This window comes from Lotus japonicus, chromosome 2 (genome assembly GCF_012489685.1).
Source record: "Lotus japonicus ecotype B-129 chromosome 2, LjGifu_v1.2".
In the NCBI taxonomy this organism is placed as follows: Eukaryota; Viridiplantae; Streptophyta; class Magnoliopsida; order Fabales; family Fabaceae; genus Lotus; species Lotus japonicus.
In genome coordinates this window covers 83198338-83216486 of record NC_080042.1, presented here as the reverse complement: position 1 = coordinate 83216486, position 18149 = coordinate 83198338, and the positions used below count along the sequence as shown (strand labels likewise).

The 18149-nt window shown below is 36.1% G+C and overlaps 2 protein-coding genes across 2 annotated transcripts; one reads left to right on the top strand and one right to left on the bottom strand.

The window, feature by feature from the left end:
* Positions 1–380: 380 nt before the first annotated feature.
* LOC130740370 (uncharacterized) lies at positions 381–9580 on the bottom strand. Its single transcript, XM_057592958.1, has 14 exons — positions 9362–9580; positions 9179–9251; positions 8615–8725; positions 7734–7831; positions 7534–7626; positions 6797–6933; positions 6464–6536; positions 6320–6365; positions 6096–6205; positions 4978–5085; positions 4848–4907; positions 3984–4045; positions 2788–3100; positions 381–1419 (listed from the first exon to the last, which is right to left on the bottom strand). The coding sequence occupies exons 1-14, from the start codon at positions 9422–9424 to the stop codon at positions 586–588; spliced, it is 2181 nt and encodes a 726-aa protein (XP_057448941.1). The 5' UTR covers positions 9425–9580; the 3' UTR covers positions 381–585.
* Positions 9581–11447: 1867 nt separating this feature from the next.
* LOC130740369 (ubiquitin domain-containing protein DSK2b-like) lies at positions 11448–17095 on the top strand. Its single transcript, XM_057592957.1, has 9 exons — positions 11448–11869; positions 12321–13037; positions 13210–13421; positions 13492–13602; positions 14259–14317; positions 15511–15542; positions 16053–16142; positions 16233–16384; positions 16770–17095. The coding sequence occupies exons 1-8, from the start codon at positions 11629–11631 to the stop codon at positions 16379–16381; spliced, it is 1611 nt and encodes a 536-aa protein (XP_057448940.1). The 5' UTR covers positions 11448–11628; the 3' UTR covers positions 16382–16384; positions 16770–17095.
* Positions 17096–18149: the final 1054 nt, after the last annotated feature.

The following is an 18149-nucleotide window of genomic DNA, read 5'->3' as shown; positions in this document are numbered from 1 at the left end:
ATAAAATTGAATTTGGAAGCATTTTATTTAATAATATATTAAATTAATTAATTAAGGAGATTAATTAGTGAGGGTTAATGGTGTTAAAATTTTATTTTTTGAAATGAAAAAGAAAAAAAATCAATTGGGCTCATTAAGTGACGTGGCCACACCACAGGAGCATCCCGGAGTTCCGGGGTTAACCCAAGCGGTCGGAGGGACTAAAACAAACATTAATGCAAATGTTAGGGATCACTTCTTATAATTACGGCGGCGAGAGACTAAAACCAAGCATTTTGCAAAGTTTAGGGACTAAAAACTTAATTAACCATTATTAAATTGGATATCATTTTACAATATTATCCATTTGATCATCCTCTTTCATATTATTATATATAACATTTTCTGTCCATTTTAATTTTATTTCTAAAAGTAATTTGGAATTATTTCATCGTCCACAAATACAAACACATTAATTCATTCAATCAAATTAATTGGCCAATAGCATATCAAGAATACATTCTGCTTCTTATGCAGTGAAAAGATACGCTTTGTCTCAACTGTGCTGAAGGAAATAGATTATCTTCTGCGATAAAAAATGTTAATTCATTTCTTGAAGAGACTGGAGAGTGAAGGAAAACTTCGCTCACTCTTTTTATGTGATTGCTGTCTTTCTTTCTTGTTGAAGACTTCATCAATTGATAAATGGTTTTTCCTCTTCTTTAGGCCGGACTCATTTGTAGTATCTAAATTGCAGTTATTGTCTATCACCTCATGAATCTTAGACACGGTAGATTGTGATGGCGAACATGTATTGTGTTCTTCCATCTTTAAATGCCTGCCTTGGTCTGAAGAACTTACACCGGGGCTGACAATCTTCTTCCTATCATTTATCAGCTGTTTTCTGTGACTATTTTTCTTTTTAGCCAGCGAATCCGTCGTCATAGATTGATCAACCTTCTGGTATAGCTTTTGATGCTCTTCATTGGTTTTCTTGTACTCAAATTCCTCAAGCAATTCATGGTTCTCTGAGCCCATTTTCTGCTTAGCATTACATCTATTCTCAAAAAAATTCTGTTTCTTGATCTGTTGTTGCCTACGTTCTGGATTTGGTGTCGATAAAACCTGTCTTTTACCTTTCTTTGCCACCAAGTGATGGTTTACTAGATCCGAGAGTTGGCTAATTTCCTTGGGGGCCTCAGTCTTAAGATGACATTGTTGAGCCTCAAAATCATCCCTGTCCCCAACAATTCCACTGTTCATAGTTTCAAGAACAATTTTGCCCAGAACAAATCCAACTTCTGAAATATCACCGCTCCGAAGCATGGTGTAATTTATCTTAGAACCTTTTCTTTTACTCTTATATAGTTTGATATCGTTGACCAGCAGCATTTTGAAAATTGCACAAACACTTCTCCCTGTTTTCTTTGGTATAAATACCTGAAAAGCCAGAGTTCTCAGTTGGGTTAGAGAATTATGAACAACCACAAAGTAACACATCTACAAATGGACATAAATGATTGATTTACTGAAGGGTAAAATATGACTTAACAAAACCTAAATGTACGAGTTTGTAATCAGGTACTGTATGAATGTGGAAACGGAATTGAAAGGACAATATCCAGCAGAGAAAGCCAAATGCCTTATTCAAATTTCTAATTAGCCACCCAATGTCTATCGAATGTTGGCCAATTACATTCAAATATTGATTTCTTTCATCTAAAGAAAAACTTATATGTTTTTTTGTTTTCCGAAGCTTCATTATTCATCAACAAGTTACTTGAAAATATCATATTCATCTTCAAGAGAATTTTGTTCTAATGCAAACAGAGTAAATGATGACCACGAACTTAAGTTTTCACTTGGCTAAAGTTTTATCCTTTCCTTACTTCATGATATTATATAAAAATGAAACAGAGCAACAATATGCTACCATAAAAGTTTAAAAAGTTACAGTAGGAAAAATGCTGAAGAAGTTGAAATCCAGAGATCTCCAGGACATTGCTCTTCAGATCACAGTTAAGAGAACACAATTATGTGAAATCAACTTGATTCCAGCATTGGTATTATCATTTTTTGTTCAGCCTAGCCCCATGCTTAGTTATAAGGAAAGGGGAACCAAAGGAAGATATATGCCTGGAATTGGCCACTTCAGACTGAGAAGCATCAACCACCAATATCCTTTCATACTCAATCAAATTTTAATCACAATGACACATGAAACAGATGCACCAGATGACAATTCAAGTAAATATTGGCCTGAAATGAGTTGACACATCTCTAGTTCTTATTAAGCATTATAATAAAACTACAATTCATTGGCACTGCAAGCATTTGCTGGATCATCTGTGATTAAAAGCGAGGCAGATAGGCAGCTACCGAAAAACGATACCTTTTAACTGAGGTATGTAGAAATAGTGTGCTTTGGGGAATTAGGGCAAATAAATTGAAATAGTTATGATTTATCTATAGTCAATTATACCTCTCCATAAGGTATTCATTTATTTAGCAATCCCATGTCCCTTTGGATGAGTGTACTCATGTTATAAGTTTAGCCACATTGAAGCACAATTTTCTCTTATGGTTTCTTTACATGATATCAGCACTAAATTGTTTTCAAAGCCCAAACTCTCAACAGTTAACAAGGCCTAATCAGAAACAAGGAAGTACCACAAAACTCTACCTACGGCATGTTTGAATAGCCCAGTCTATTAAAAAATCACTTGGTCATGTTGCAACTATTTTGAAATCAACCACACAACTTGCAAACCTTAGCTAAATAATATATACCAAAATAGTCTGACTTACCATGCCAGAGCGTGGAAAATGTGGGTATCTAGACAGGAAATAAGTAAGAATTTTATCCTCGACCAGTGCAGATATGGAGCCCATCACCAAATGTGCCAATTTAGTGACTTCTTTTGCAATTTCTTCATCTGAATCGTATATACTGGGGCTCTTTATTTCAGGTGCAAAACTAACACACATGTCTGCACATTTTTTAGCAAATTTAACCCCTTCTTTCCACTCCCCATGATATAGAACAGAAGCAAGTACCGACACCACAAGAGCATCTTGAGGTTGATCTACTAATGCCAGGTGAAATGCTAGTAATCCAACCCTGTAACATAAAAATATAGAATAGTGTTTCAAAACCCCACTACTGAGGGAATATAAGTTCACCAACAACAAAATTCGTCCAAGCTGAGTCAATTCCAGCCACAGCAGAAAATTAGTTTCATTAAACCAGTTTGTCCCCTCTCCCACCTCTACCTACCAAATCCTGATTTAACAAAAAGAAAAAGAAAAGGAAAAATATCTGGCTACTAGATCAATAGCTGATCATTGTCCTGATACTTCAATGAACAATATACATTTATTACTTAAGGTAAACTGCCAATGAGTAATTGTTTTGACTGTCCTCATTAGACATACTGTTGGAAATATAACTTATCATTCCACTTTTCAATTACCTTTAGTTTATTGTACAGCTTAAGTTCATTAGACAGTTGACATCATCAGACACTATCTTGTTATGCTGACTTCTTTCTTGGTTTACCTCGTCTGTTATTTTTATTTGCCAAGATGGGTGCCATATTTTTAATTTAGAGGTGCTTCTTGAAGTGAAACTTAATTTGCCATGTTGGTGCGAGTCAGCTCAGGTAGATGAATGTTGACTGAATATTACGTGAAATGTTTGTTACACAGTTACTTTCAAGAACCTAAAACCCAGTGACCCAGGAAGAAGCGCCGAATGATTGCAAACTGGCTTCAGTATTCATTCCACAGTTCCATTAAGACTAGTTATAAAAACATATATATAGCATGTAGTTTTACGAGTTAGATCTGCTTCTGTCTTGCTCATACCTACATCCTAAAGTTGTCCCAACAACCCTGGTTGCAGGAAAACTAGTCATTGGACCTAGAATTTTAGGGTTTAATGGATTTATTTTTTCCTCTTGGAGAGGGGACTCTCTTAACAAACAGAACTAGCAATAACTCACCATAGATTGCACTCAGAAGGCCTATCACATCCGACCAATTTATCCAGATGGAAGAATAATTTCTGCAAGAGTAACAGAGCCATAAGAAGTGAAAACAAAATGTTTGATGCCGAAGTATACTTGTTATGGTTGTGACTAAACTAATGCTTGTTTGAGTGGATGGAAATGAGAAGGCAAAAAATAATATTTGGACACAGTAAAGTCCTCAGACATTATCATTTTCTATTTTCTCACTTTCATCTTTACTTTGTTGTTACTTGTTCCTACTAAATATCCAATTTTCCACTTATTCATAAAAGCACGGCCTAGAATATGTGAAAACCTCTTTATAGTCTTACTACATTATTAATGGTAATTGATGTACTGTAGGGAACATCATTTACCTACTAACAGGATCCAATTTTTCTTTACTCTCAAAAGCAAAATCTCCTCAAACTTATATAGGGGCAAAATAATTATACCATTACTCAATAAAGTCCACTGAAAAAATATTTATATTTGGAAAATAATATTTACACACCAATTCCCACCCAACACCTAGTGAGATATGAATAGAAGAGAGAATTGAGAGATGCGATGGATGATGTGATAGGAAAAGTAGAGAGAAGTAGGAAGAAAAAGTGGGTGGAAATGGGATGGAACAGAAAGTTGGTTGTGAATATATCAAAACTGATTATATTTTGAATGACAACATTTCACTAATTTAAGCAAGATCTGTCTATAAACATCAAAATGTTCTAATAATGACCAGTAAGGAGTGAACTATCAACTTATGGTAGCACATTCCTTCAGCTAGTAATGACTTCAGCAGTTTCATTCATGGAACCAAATAGTTTATACAATTATAATGCAAATATAACTCACCATCAACATGTTGGACGCCTGAGCATCCTCTTTAGTTGCTTGTTCGTCAAGATATGCTGCCTACAACCAATTAATAAGTAAATAGGTATATCATTAAAATACTAAAAGTCAGCAACTCAAATCCACTTACATGCAGCGGAAGTAAAAATTCAAGCAATTTGAATTTCCAGAGTAAGTGCAGAGATGGTTCAGCAGCTCCATAAGACAGCATATAGTTCAATTCCACCATTATTTTTTGCTGAAATATATAAAGAATAGCAACAGGATGAGTAATAAAAAACTGAAGTTAATTTTCTATCCAAAACGAAAAACTTATATATTGTGAAATAAACATTTTTACATTTTCCGATTGTCAATGACATTTAAATTAATGAAGTGGAATAGAAGTAGTGGTGGTTGGTAGTTAAACTCTAGTTTTAACTCTTAAACTCTTACGGGTTTACAGTCTAGGCAACCAAAACTTGTTAGACCGCATGTAAACTCTCTTATTGATAAACTCGGGTGAACTCGGCAAACTCGTTAGTTTCTGCAGAGTTCACGAGGTCAAAAAGAAATGGAGAAAAATCTTTTATTTACCAAAATGACAGCTTTTCATGATAGTCTTTGCAATACTATTTTTATTCTTCACAAATGCCTCTCACTTTGTGTCCCTTTTCCTCTTTTTTCTAATATTTCTTTGTATTGCGCAAAAGAATGAGCTGCGGCAATATTTCTAAAATTGTCTTCGAACCTTGATTTTGAGTCTTCTAAGTTTCAAATTAGGATCGATAATCACATGATGAGAGGATTATAAAATAGTTAGACTTTTACTCTGGTTTTATTTGCTCCTATTTGAAGTTCAGTCTTTTACGTTATGAACATATGCTACTTTTTTCCTATGAACTTACATTTAGTCATTTTATGTATGATTTTAACCTTTTCTTATATGTTATTCAATGTATGTATGATTTAGCTATTTAAGTATATTTTTTTATTTTATCGGTGTTTGCATCATTCTTGCGGTTTTTAAATATTATTTTTGGATGAGGTTATGAGTTTACGAGTCGAGTTCACAGGCACTCCATGAGTTTACATAAACTCTCGAACAACCTTGGGTGGTAGAAGAAGAACAGTGATTGTGCATTCCAACAAAGCCCATTGCCAGCAAATACAGTGAGAAACAATATCATTAAAACTAAAAGATAATAGAAATTATATTATGCCAAATTCAGGAAGCATGTCATCATTATAAAATTTCAATTGAGGTACCTTGTTCAAGTTCTTAACTAGTGAAGAGCATGTCCAGATTGCAGCCTCAGTCTCCCTTGATAATGATAAACCTAGACGAGCAGCAATTCTGAAGCCACGCAAAATTCTCCCTAAAGAGAAATTTCACATGCAACTAAATTTCTTAGTAGATGTTAATTAATATGGTGAAAGTTCCTAATTTCAAGATGCTGACAAGAGTATGACAGTATGACACTACTACCTACCAGGATCCTCTTCAAAGGACAGCTGAGCAGGGATCACAGTTTCTAGCTGATCCAAACACCAAGCATAATTATATATCAGCATAAACAAGTAGCAGTCATGCTTGCAAGTATAAGCATTCACTAACAAATCAAATAAAGGCTTACCTTTAAGGACCTCAAATCCGCCATTCCATTAGCATAATCGTAGACTTTATTGGCAAAGGGGTCATAAAATAAACTGCTTCCACAATGAGGAATGGATTATACGAAAAACAGAAATAAAGTTAAATTTCGAAGATAAAAACTAATACTTGGTATTACAATGTCCTACCTTCGCAACATATAATCAAAAGTCAAAACCCATTTTAAAGAAAAAGGAAATGTTTAAAGCTGAAAGATTGTATACAAACAAATACTCCAAAAGTTATAAAATCTTGAAAAAAAATTAAAAAAACACAAATCCGACAATACCTATTTATACAATTTAAAAAAAAATACCTATTAATTGTGAAGTCCCTGTGCAAAGAGTTTTTGAAGAGAAATAGGCCTTCTCGATTGCTGCATTTTGGCAACACAGACTTCAAAAATTGTTCTGTCCCTTCAGAAGTGATTGACACTGTCTCAAAACTGGTTACCTGATGCAATATAAATAACTTGATTAATTAATTTATTGAAATTACATTAGTCGAAGAAGAATCGTAAATGAAGATAAATATTAGGAGGCCTAACTCAACCCAAAAGCTAGCTCAAGAGTTGAGGTTTGCACAACCATATATAAGCACTTGATTGGTCACATCTCTAGCCAATGTGGGACTCTAACACACCCCCTCACGCCCAGAGTTGGTCTTCTGGAGTGTGGAATGAAACGGGTGGCCCAAATATGGGAGGTCTCCACAACAAATGGATCTAGGATAGGCTCTAATATCATGTTGAAACTCTAACTAAATTGTAACTATATTGTATTTCTGAAAGGTAAAGATTACAATGAATAGCACTTAGCTATTTATAGAGATTGAGTGAAGCTTGCGCAGCAAGCTATTACTAAGAGAGAGAGAGAGAATCAGTTGTTACAGCTAATAACAGCTACTAACTAATTCTGTTACAGATTGACATGTCAGCAATGCCATGTCAGCATGTGACTACATATACTCTAATAATAAAATTAAATCACACATGTAATTTGTAGCTTAAAAAGAGGACAGAGATAATCTTGTATAACTACTCAATTGACAAACCTCTACTACTGAACCTTTTCTATGAACCAGGCATACTGGAAAGCGTCGTCCAACAACTTCAGCACCGCCTGCCCTACGAAACAGCATTCTCACCTGTCATATATCATAGGAGAAAAAAAATAAATGTTATAAAAACTCCCTAAAAAATTATGAAGTGCTGTTTCTAATATAGTTGATAAATTGAATCATTGTCACAAAACCTGCTCAAGATTTGCTTTAGTGATGATATCAAAATCTTTTGGGGTTCTATTCAGTAGTAAATCTCTCACACACCCACCTACTAAGTAGGACTTAAATCCTGCAAGTTGAAATAATCTAGTTATGGAAATAAAATCAGGGGTAGTAACAAATCACAAAAAAGTTAAAGTAAATGATAGTTTGTACCAGACTACTTTTTTTTTAAAAAAAGAAATGTATTGTACAAAGGCATTAAAAAAATCCATGAGTCAAATTATGTTCCCCCCCCCCCCCAGTTCAGTTAACGAGCACTCATTTCAAAAGCTAATCTGGGGAAGCAAGGAAATTGTTAAAGATATCTCAAAACATCCTGACAATATTTTAGAATATATTGTGGTATCAAATATCAATTAGTCATCTAATTGTGGAAGGAAGCTTAGGAGTTTTCTCACTTATTATGTTTCTGTTTTTTTTTTCCTTATTTAATTAGGGTTAGTTCACTTAGTTGTATTATTGTATTAGTTGCTAGTTTGACAACAACTGCTAAAAAGCTTTTACTAATGATGCTACACTAGTACTTGACCTAATTATTGACGCAAATAAGACCATCAGGTCATAATTATATCAAGTTATTACAAACCATTTCAATACAATCCTCTCATTGATTATTCCCTTGCTCTCTCTTCTGTTTTCCCTATCAAATCCCTGTAGTTCAACAGAAATATCCTTTAAATTTGTGGTCTAGGATTTCCAAGATCACAAAGCTAGTAAGATTAGAGTTTCAGAATAAGGTACAAAGTTAACAAGCATGCAAGGACGACAATGCTTATCTTTTATCATTATTAGGGAATAGGAGGACAACGAGGAAGATATTTTACAAACTTGGGTTATAAGAAATTCTCACCTTTGCTCTTAAGAAGTTTCAGTACAAACCAAGATGAGTCCGAAACCATATATCTAGGTATACCAAGCTTCTCTGCATCCAAACTCGTCCATTTTGAGACGCCAACACGACCTGAATAACAGCCAAATTGTAACCAGGTCTCAAATGTATCCAACCAAAGCCTTAGTATGGGTTTCTACGTATACACAACCAGCCAGGTCAGGAAATTGGTTTTTGTGTAGACATTTCCCCAAGTAGATAATTAAAACAATGCTAGAACTAGAAAGATATAAGATCAATTATATCAGTTCTTGTAGAATTGAAATCATGTTCAAACTTCAAAGTCCCTGCACATGCATTCCGACCAAATGGAATCACATGGAGGGATTAATTTGACGGATAAAACGCCATTCAGGGATTACATTTTACATGGAATAATTTGACACTTGACTTCCACTTCTCTTCAATATTAACCAGAGATGAAAGGCACACATGCGGTGCACGATGAGAATCATGAGATAAATTAATCATTCTATATAACAAGAGAAAGTAACACCAACAAAATGCAGAAGCAAGCATGTGTACCTCGGCGAGTGGAACCTGTTTTGGGAGATAGTTGACCCTGCACTGGTTCCTCGGGAACATGGGAGAGAAACCTCTGCAACAAAAAAATGAAGAGCAACGACGAGGTTGGGTTTAGAAAGAGAAGTCACCAAGTGTTCGAGAAAATGTCTCAACGAAAGTAAGAGTGAGAGAGGGTGAGTATACCTGTGAGTTGATTAGGGTTGTTAAACGAGCAACGACGCCGCGCTTGGTGTTGTGAACCGCCATTGGAGCATGAAACCACTCACTCACTTCAATGATACCGAAGCTAAGTAGTAGTAGCCACTTTGGTTCATTTTCAGCGGCAACACAACCTGGGTTTATTCTTCTTCCTAGTAGTAGCAAAGTGTACTGTTTCTTTTTTTTTTTACTTAAAAGCCTGGAGTGTTTCTTTCCCTACCTAAATACTCCAAATTTAGCCTTATACATACATATTTATTATTTATTTATTATTATTATTCTATATTCCAATATTTGAATTAATTGAATGAAATTTAAATGCCAGCTTTTTTTTTCATACAAAAGGGCTAGGCCCGGAAGAAACTACATGGGCTTTGCACACAATACTAATACAACAAAAAGGGCAAGGTGTGAGCTGGTAGATTTCCTTCACCACCAATCCAGTTAAAAGTCCAAAGGGGAAAATTTGTTTTCCATAGGGGAATGTCATCAGCAATCTGCAAATTTCCCCTATCTCCTTGGTCCCTCTACAAGCTTCAATAGCAAAAAATAAAAATAAAAAATTTGGTGGTCTTAGTCCCTACAATTAAAATGTGTTGCAAAAAAAGTGAATCATAAAGCAAATTGCGAAGAGAATGAAAAGGGAAAAAGTTTTACCCCCAATCTCTCTCTCACCTACCATTAATACTAACCAAACAAGGTAAGTACACTCATCTCTCTCTCTTGCATCTCTCTCTCTTCTAACTCACCTTAAACAAACAAATCATTAAAGAGATAAAAAGAGAAAAGAAGCAATTGAGAGATATCATAGTATTGTGACATGAAAATATGGGAGAGATAAGAAGAAAGTGGAAATGAAAAATGTGTCATTATGATGGCTCCGTCAATCTTGGCGAGGTTGAAACATGAGAGAATGATGTGATGGCCTCGATGTCGAGTAACAATGATGGTGACGGGTAGTAGCACAACCAAAGGGAACAACGACTAAGATGAAATGTTTGTTGTGGAGAAATGAAAGTGGTGGTGTTGCTTGTCTTGCACGTGGGTATGATTTGTGGAAGAGTTTGGTTGAGGATTCGATGAGTGGTTTGCGTTGATGATGTTGACGGCTTATGGTTTTTGATAGTTATCATTGTCGGATGAAATTTCAAACCCAACAATTCTCGTAGATCAAATTAATCAACTCTCAAACAGTTTTTAGGAGATTTCAAATATTGATTAAAATAAGGGGCGTGATCGCTAGTAATCGATAAAAAATGAGGGTTTAAATTTGAATTTCTTTACGAGTTTTGTTATTCCTAGAGTAAAATTTGGAAGCTCTCATATGACTGTGCGGCGGATTTGCTACCTTTACTCGGTGAGAATGTGAGATACATGTAGAAGATACTTTGACGCCTGTATTAGAATAATTGAAACGAATGCTATAATGAATAACACGATGTGTAAATTAACAACCGCACATGTATTTATATACTCAAGGTCTAGGACGATTATTTCTGCAAAGATAAAAAAAATTATTTAAGTGGAGCTTTCAAGCGCATGACTAGCTCTAAACTATCCTGCTTTCCTCATCGTGTCTCAATCTTAATCTAGCCATTCAAACATCGGTTATGACGACACATTCATTCACCAAGTCATTCAATCCATCTTTCTTACATTTGCTTAAGAGCTAATCCTTTAAGTCAATTGAGATGCTCTTGAGAAAATAATTTTTAGCTAAACCCTATTATTAATTACATCTTTACTTATATTTATACATCCGGGCCCAGAATAACCAAAAATTAAAAAAACACACCTGTCCCATGGAAAACCTCACACGCTTTACAACGAGCGTGCATTACCAATCTCCTCCTCCAGCGTCATTCGTCGCGAGAGGATAAGGCACGCTAGTTGCCATCTTTAGTCACGCGCAGGTTAAGCACGTGGATCTAAAAGCCCAACCTCATTCCTTCCCCGCTTAGGTGGGTTTAGAAGAAGCGTAGGACCCACCCTCTCTCTCTCTCTCTTAATTTATTTTAATTTTTTTTTTTTAATTTTTCGATTGCATAAAACAACACACTCTCTCTCATTTTCTTTTCCTCTTCATTTCTCAATTTTCTCTGTTACTTCTCAAATTCCCAGCTCAAATTTTCCGATTTCGCTTCTTCTTCTTCTCCAATCGTTCTAGGGTTAGGGTTTCGATTCCTCTTCCGATTCAATCCAGTACTGTGGGACCTGATTCGTCTCCCGTGCTTGGAACCCACGACGACGCCATGGGAGGTGGTGAAGCTGCCGCTGAAGGTACCACGGAGACGAACACCACCGACGGTGTCAACGTCAACATCAACATTCGCTGCTCCAATGGTTCCAAGTTTACCGTTCAGATTACCCTCGATTCCACCGTCGGATCCTTCAAGGAGGCGGTTGCCTCCAACTGCGACATCCCTACCGATCAGCAGCGTCTGATTTACAAGGGTCGGATCCTCAAGGATGATCAAACCCTGCAGAGCTATGGTATACCCCCGATCTCGCTGTTATTGATTTGTTTATCATGCTTTTAACGTTTATTTGTTCCCTAGAAGCGATTTTGACGTTTTTCGATTCAAGTTCTGCTCGTGTTGCTGTTCATTTTTCATGTAGCATTTGAAAAAAAAAGCATGATTATGTGTTCTTATTTGTTCTCCGTTTGCTGATTTTGTTAGATGCAATGATGATATACATTTTCATGGTTTAATATTAACAATAATGTATGGTTAATTTGTCGATAATCTGTGAAATTTTCGACGAGAACAGCTTGAATTTGGGCAGTAAAGAGAGTTTATGTCTTGTATTTGTCTTGAGAAAAATATAACATGCGATATCATTTTTGACGCGGCTGGGATTTATTCAAATGTAAACTCTGGTGTTTTAGAGTGTATTTCCGGAATGAGTGAATATATATTTATGTTTATGCTCTTATTTATAGGTTTGGAGGCAGACCATACTGTTCATTTGGTTCGTGGTTTTGCGGCTTCCAACGCTACTGGCGGGACTAATACTAGTGGGGCTAATACCACAACAACTAATACGAGAGGTGCTGGTGCTAATGAAGGTGGTGGGGGTTTAGGAGGGCCTGGGCTTGGAGCTTCGTTGTTCCCGGGACTAGGTGTCAATGGGATGGCAGGCAGTGGCCTTAGCGGCTTATTTGGAGCGAACCTTCCAGATCTTGAACAAATTCAGCAGCCCTTTTTGAATAATCCCAATATGGTCAGAGAAATAATGAACACCCCGGCTATGCAGAATTTGATAAACAATCCCGAGATAGTGCGCAATCTTATAATGAATAACCCACAGATGCAAGAGCTCATGGATAGAAACCCTGAGCTGGCACACATACTTAATGATCCCAGCACACTTCGCCAGACACTTGAAGCTACAAGGAACCCTGAGATCATGCGCGAAATGATGAGGAATACAGACAGAGCCATGAGCAACATTGAGTCTTCTCCTGAGGGATTCAACATGCTGAGGCGCATGTATGAAAATGTTCAAGAACCATTTTTAAATGCCACTACAATGGCTGGTAATACAGGAAATGATGGTGTCAGGAATCAATCAACTAATCCCTCAACGACTAATTCTGAAGCAACTTCCCCTGTTCCAAATACTAACCCACTTCCTAATCCTTGGTCCTCCACTGGAAGTAAGTTTTCATACCATAATTTTCTCTTCAATCCAGCAACTGAACGCCTCTTATCCTGTTAAATGTTTTAATTTATGTTTCCTTTTGATTTTTTGGTCTGTTATGAAGCTTGTAGCAACATTTTTTAGCAGCTTGTGATTAGAACTGAGCTAATTTATGTTGAACTTTTTAGCTGGAGGTGCACAAGGCAACACCAGAAGGCCAACTGCTGGTGGGGATGCTCGGCAGCAGGCACTCACTGGACTAGGAGGACTTGGTGTGCCAGATCTTGAAGGCATGATGGGTGGTATGCCAGATCCTGCTATGTTGACCCAATTAATGCAAAATCCAGCTATTTCACAAATGATGCAGAGTATCCTTTCCAATCCACAGACTATGAATCAGGTATTAGTTACTGTGCCTATGACTTGTACTTATTTTGAACTAATCGCTCTGACATCTTCTTTTCTTTTAGATTCTTGGTCTCAATACTGAGCAGCGTGGCATGCCTGATCTAAACTCACTAAGAGATGTGATGCAAAACCCAGAGTTTCTTCGCTTATTTTCCTCACCTGAGACACTGCAGGTAGACAGATTTAGAGTTCTACATTTGTTGATGAATTTGACTTAATATGCTCAATCAACTATAGTGTTGGGTACATAGCTTTTCATGTGTAAATAAGTATGTGGTTCAATACTGAAACACTTAGTCATATGCTAATATGCATTTTGAAGAATGGTATTTTTTATGTTTCTACAGTTATTTTCTTTTTGTTTCTTTTGTTATAACTTATAAATTCTAACAAGTGTTCAGAATTTGAAGAAATAATCATTGATGAGTATCAGACATATTTGACTGAGGGCTACGCAAATCAAATGATTGGATAATGGCCTCATGGCTAAGCATTTAGGGATTTTTTTTTGATAGACAATATTTTATTAAATTGAAGTACAAGGGGTACTTCAACCAGACTTACAAGAAAGGGAATAAAAAAGATGAATTGATCTAGCAAGTTTGCTTTTAAAGCAATCGCATCTCTGCATTTGTGGGATAATGTAGGGATTAATTGATTTTGACATGCTGTGATTAAATTTTGACTTTTTCCAGTAGCAAGTTAGACTCTATAAAATATGAACCAATATGATAGAGGTTGTATTGTTTTGTTTGCCTAGATAATTTAACACATTTATCATGTAATTATTCTCACAACTTTTTTTTTTGCCTCCTATTCACAATGGCAGCAACTCATGTCTTTCCAGCAATCTCTTATGTCTCAAGTTGGCCAGCAGCAACCAACACCGTAAGTAATGGGACAATCCTGGGATTCCCATTTTTACTTTCCGTTTGTTTTTCTTACATCAACGTTAAAAGAGGCAAGGACATTTGTTAATTCTTGCTAACTTGATTTATACTGTTATATTCCAATTCAAATGTCTTAATCCTATATCATATTGATGTACTATGAAACATGGGTACACGAAAATTGCAGGTGTAAACGTATCAAGTGAGTGTGAGTGTAAGAAAAACTTATCTTCACCATTTAATCTCACATGGGTGATCTTGATTAATTTTGGGTAAAATCAATATTGATTATCCATGTATAATTATGTAGTCAAGATAAGCTCCTCTGGACTCTTATGCTTATATGCTATGTATGTCTCTCTGTGTGCGCGTGTGTGTTTGAATGAGTGTATTCTTTTCTGTGTGATATAGAGCATTATGACCTGACTCCAGCTAGTGGGGAAAGGTTTGTAGTTCTTGTTTCTGTGTTTTGTAATATATTTTTCCCATCTACAAATGGGTACTGATACCAAACATGTATCCATGTTATGTGGATGCCGTTATTTTCTTTACCCTATCACATCTTTTGCTGCTACGATCTTAGGCCTAGATAAAATCTGACCTCCTACACATGTACTTGGATGAGCTTTCTTGCATCTTCTTCTACTTGTATTTTATCTTTTCCAAAAATAATAATTGTTGTAGGCTTGTAGCTTGTTTGCTTTTGGTGGTCATGACTCATGATTGTAGAATGCTATGCTTGAAAAACAAGATTTTGAATTTCTGTGCAATAACAATCTTTGAAAGGGGGTTTTATGATTTGTTTATGAGTACAATTGGGGTTCAGTTCATCATTGATTCTTGAGCTACAAGCATGTAACGACTATGCATACAACACAGCCCTTTTTTTGGGGGGTGGGGGACCAAAACTGCTTGACTTGGGTGTTGAACCCTGGGTTCCTTCATTCAAATCCTGCTGGAAATCCTCTTTCAGGTTTGTGATTTGCATATTTGCACTAGGGAGTAGGGAGAGCCTTCCCCCGCACAACTTTCTTTACCAAAATAAATCTGCATTCAACGTATTATGACCTTTGAATTGGATCTTTTCATTGTGTGACTAAATGAACACACTAAGGTTTGAATTTTGATGCTCCTTTTGGGTTATATTTTGTTGCTGGCTCGATCTTCTATTAATCTGGTATGCTTTTGCAGGGGGGAACCAGGTCAAACCGGTGGAGGCACTGGTATGCATGACAACTCTACACTCTTTCATGTATTCTGTTCATAGAACTATGCAATATTCCCTTAGTCTGTTAGGGGTATTTTGTTGCTGTGGTTTTGTTCGGGCAATTCAAATTACTTAACCATCTCTTAAGATCAGCAATCAGTGCTGAATTAATGTGAATTATTATTTTTGAGAATATTTTTCTGCATCTCTATGTTGAAAATTTGTATGTTAATGAAGGCTTGCTATGAGACCTTTTCTCAGTCTTTATTAGGTGGATTGTAAATCGTAGAACTGATTGGCCCTGAGGAAATCCTTTTTAACCAAATTTATGCTGGTCCAAACCAAATCCTCGCGAACCGTTTATGCATTAACTTCCTTTTGACCGGGCCCTATGCATCTATAGAATAACACTGAAAGAGGAGGTTTTAAGTTCAAATGTTGCTGCTGAATGTTGCAATAGCCATTTGATTGCAGATGCAAAAATTATAAGCATTTTAGTAATCGCTATTGAATGTATTGCTTGTAGGATCATTGAACAACATGGGGTTGGAGATGTTATCAAGCATGTTTGGTGGACTTGGAGCTGGTAGCTTAGCTGTTCCGAACAGATCAAATGGTTGGCATTATTATTGTTATATAATTTTCTAAATAGATCTTGAACCACATTGTTAATGTCTTCTCATACTCTGAATAAATGTCTTCTCAGAGCCACCAGAGCAATTGTATGCCACCCAACTTTCCCAGCTTCAAGAGATGGGGTTCTTTGACACGCAAGAGAACATAAGGGCTCTTATCGCTACGTCAGGGAATGTTCATGCAGCAGTTGAGCGGCTTTTGGGGAACACTGGACAGTAGCAGGTAATGTTAGCTGATTTCCTTTGGTGAAGGTTCTTCCGTGGAGTGCTTAGTTAGGTTAGGTCCTTCTGAAAACTGAGTTGTTTTCGGGCGCCCTGTTTGGTGTTTCAATAAAATCAGAGATCTGTCCAGTTTTGGTCAGAACTAAGAACTGACATGGTGGTATAGTTTATACATTGGACTGAATCTGTGATTACTCCTCCCCTTTTGAGTTTTGATGGCAAATTTATTTATTCCATGTACATGTATTAAAGCTAGTCTTCAACACCTGGCAGGAGAGCTTAAATATTATCTACAGGATCATTTTTAATACTATTAATGTATCAATATATTTTTTGGTTGTACATTTTTATTATTAATTGAATCTCCATAATTACTGATTTGGCAGGTGGCAAGGGACAAGTGACTAGCAATTTATATCCCAAACGCTAAAATCTGGTGCGAGATGTTTATTGATTTAGCTTCGATTTTTCGTCATGGGAATTATGTTTAAATACATCTGTTGATTTTTTCGCAATCATATTTAGAATTTAATTTAATGGTACATCCAATACTCCAAATTATTAGTCATACATTCAACTACAAGAAAATACAAGGGCCTTTTGTACCTTCAAACATTTGCCCGTTTGCACGGATTGGCCTCATAGATACATTCAAAAGAAGAGGTTTATGTTAATTATATAATTATGAAGGCTTACTTTCTCTTTCCTTTTATCATTTGAGTTATTAATCCTGTTGCAACTTGCAAATTCGTCTGTAACAATATTAACCACTCAAATGACTAGTTTTTTATATACGAAATTCTTCACGGAGACCATTGATGAGACCAAAATGCTGTGAATTTTGTTAGTACAGTTTTATATGGCAACTCTTTTCTAATGAATAGGGAAAACATCTAAATGAGGTCCTAGTTCAGCGTGTGGTAGCTATTAAGCTAGAACTTGCGAAGTGGGGGTATCCTTGTTTTTTTTGGGACATTAAAAAATGATCTACATGCAAGGATAATTCTACGATAATATTTTCTGAAATATGAAAAGTGTTGAATTTTAATTCAAGATTTTAATAGTTAGCTATTCTAATTGGTTAATCAGAGAAAATTCAACATATTTTGATTAATCTTGACATTTATTTCGAGTGATTTGATCCAAACATTCATTTAACTAATTATATTTTTGTGGAAAATTAAGTATTTCAAGTCAAGATTCTTTCTATTTACACTTTATGGTTTGATTATGTTTAAGGTCTTCGACTTCTCGTAAAATGAAATAAATTGGGTTCCTGAAAAAAAATCTTTAAGATGTGATCCTTGAGTTTTTTTTAATCAATTTATGTCAAGGGGCATTGTGAGATCTAGCGCCGCTCCAACCTTGAGTACACCTTCCTTTGGCATCTTTGACAACGGCCATCACAACTCCTTCGACAGCTGCAACCTCTCGAGCCACCACTGTGAATGTGCCATCGTTTCAGAGCGCCCTTGTCAGCCACTTCGTCTCGCGCCCCATGTGGTCATCGTCATCCCCACTCCTCCTCCGTGCTCATCCTCCTTAATTCGTCTCCTTCTTTTCTTTCGACCAAAGCCAGTATCTATCTCTCGTTTTAATTCAGAAACCCCCAATAGATATTAAAAAATAATTGGAAAAGCCCTCATTGTTAAAATTTTCCTTTTCATTATGTTGCATGCTGACGGATTGAGGTTATAGCAGAATAACAATATATTTGCAATTTGAGTTCATGATAGATGGCTTTGACATTTGATTGATTCCTAAAT

Bases quoted from the DNA above. Each gene is read 5' to 3' on its own strand.
- LOC130740370 (XM_057592958.1), bottom strand. From the start codon at position 9,424: ATGGCGGTTCACAACACCAAGCGCGGCGTCGTTGCTCGTTTAACAACC. The intron at 9,252-9,361 runs GTATACTCACCC...TTTTTGTTGCAG, and splicing joins CAACCCTAATCAACTCACAG to AGGTTTCTCTCCCATGTTCC. The intron at 6,934-7,533 runs GTTTGTCAATTG...ATATTGCATCAG, and splicing joins GAAAAGGTTCAGTAGTAGAG to GTAACCAGTTTTGAGACAGT.
- LOC130740369 (XM_057592957.1), top strand. From the start codon at position 11,629: ATGGGAGGTGGTGAAGCTGCCGCTGAAGGTACCACGGAGACGAACACC. The intron at 11,870-12,320 runs GTATACCCCCGA...TCTTATTTATAG, and splicing joins TCAAACCCTGCAGAGCTATG to GTTTGGAGGCAGACCATACT. The intron at 14,318-15,510 runs GTAAGTAATGGG...ATGCTTTTGCAG, and splicing joins GGCCAGCAGCAACCAACACC to GGGGGAACCAGGTCAAACCG.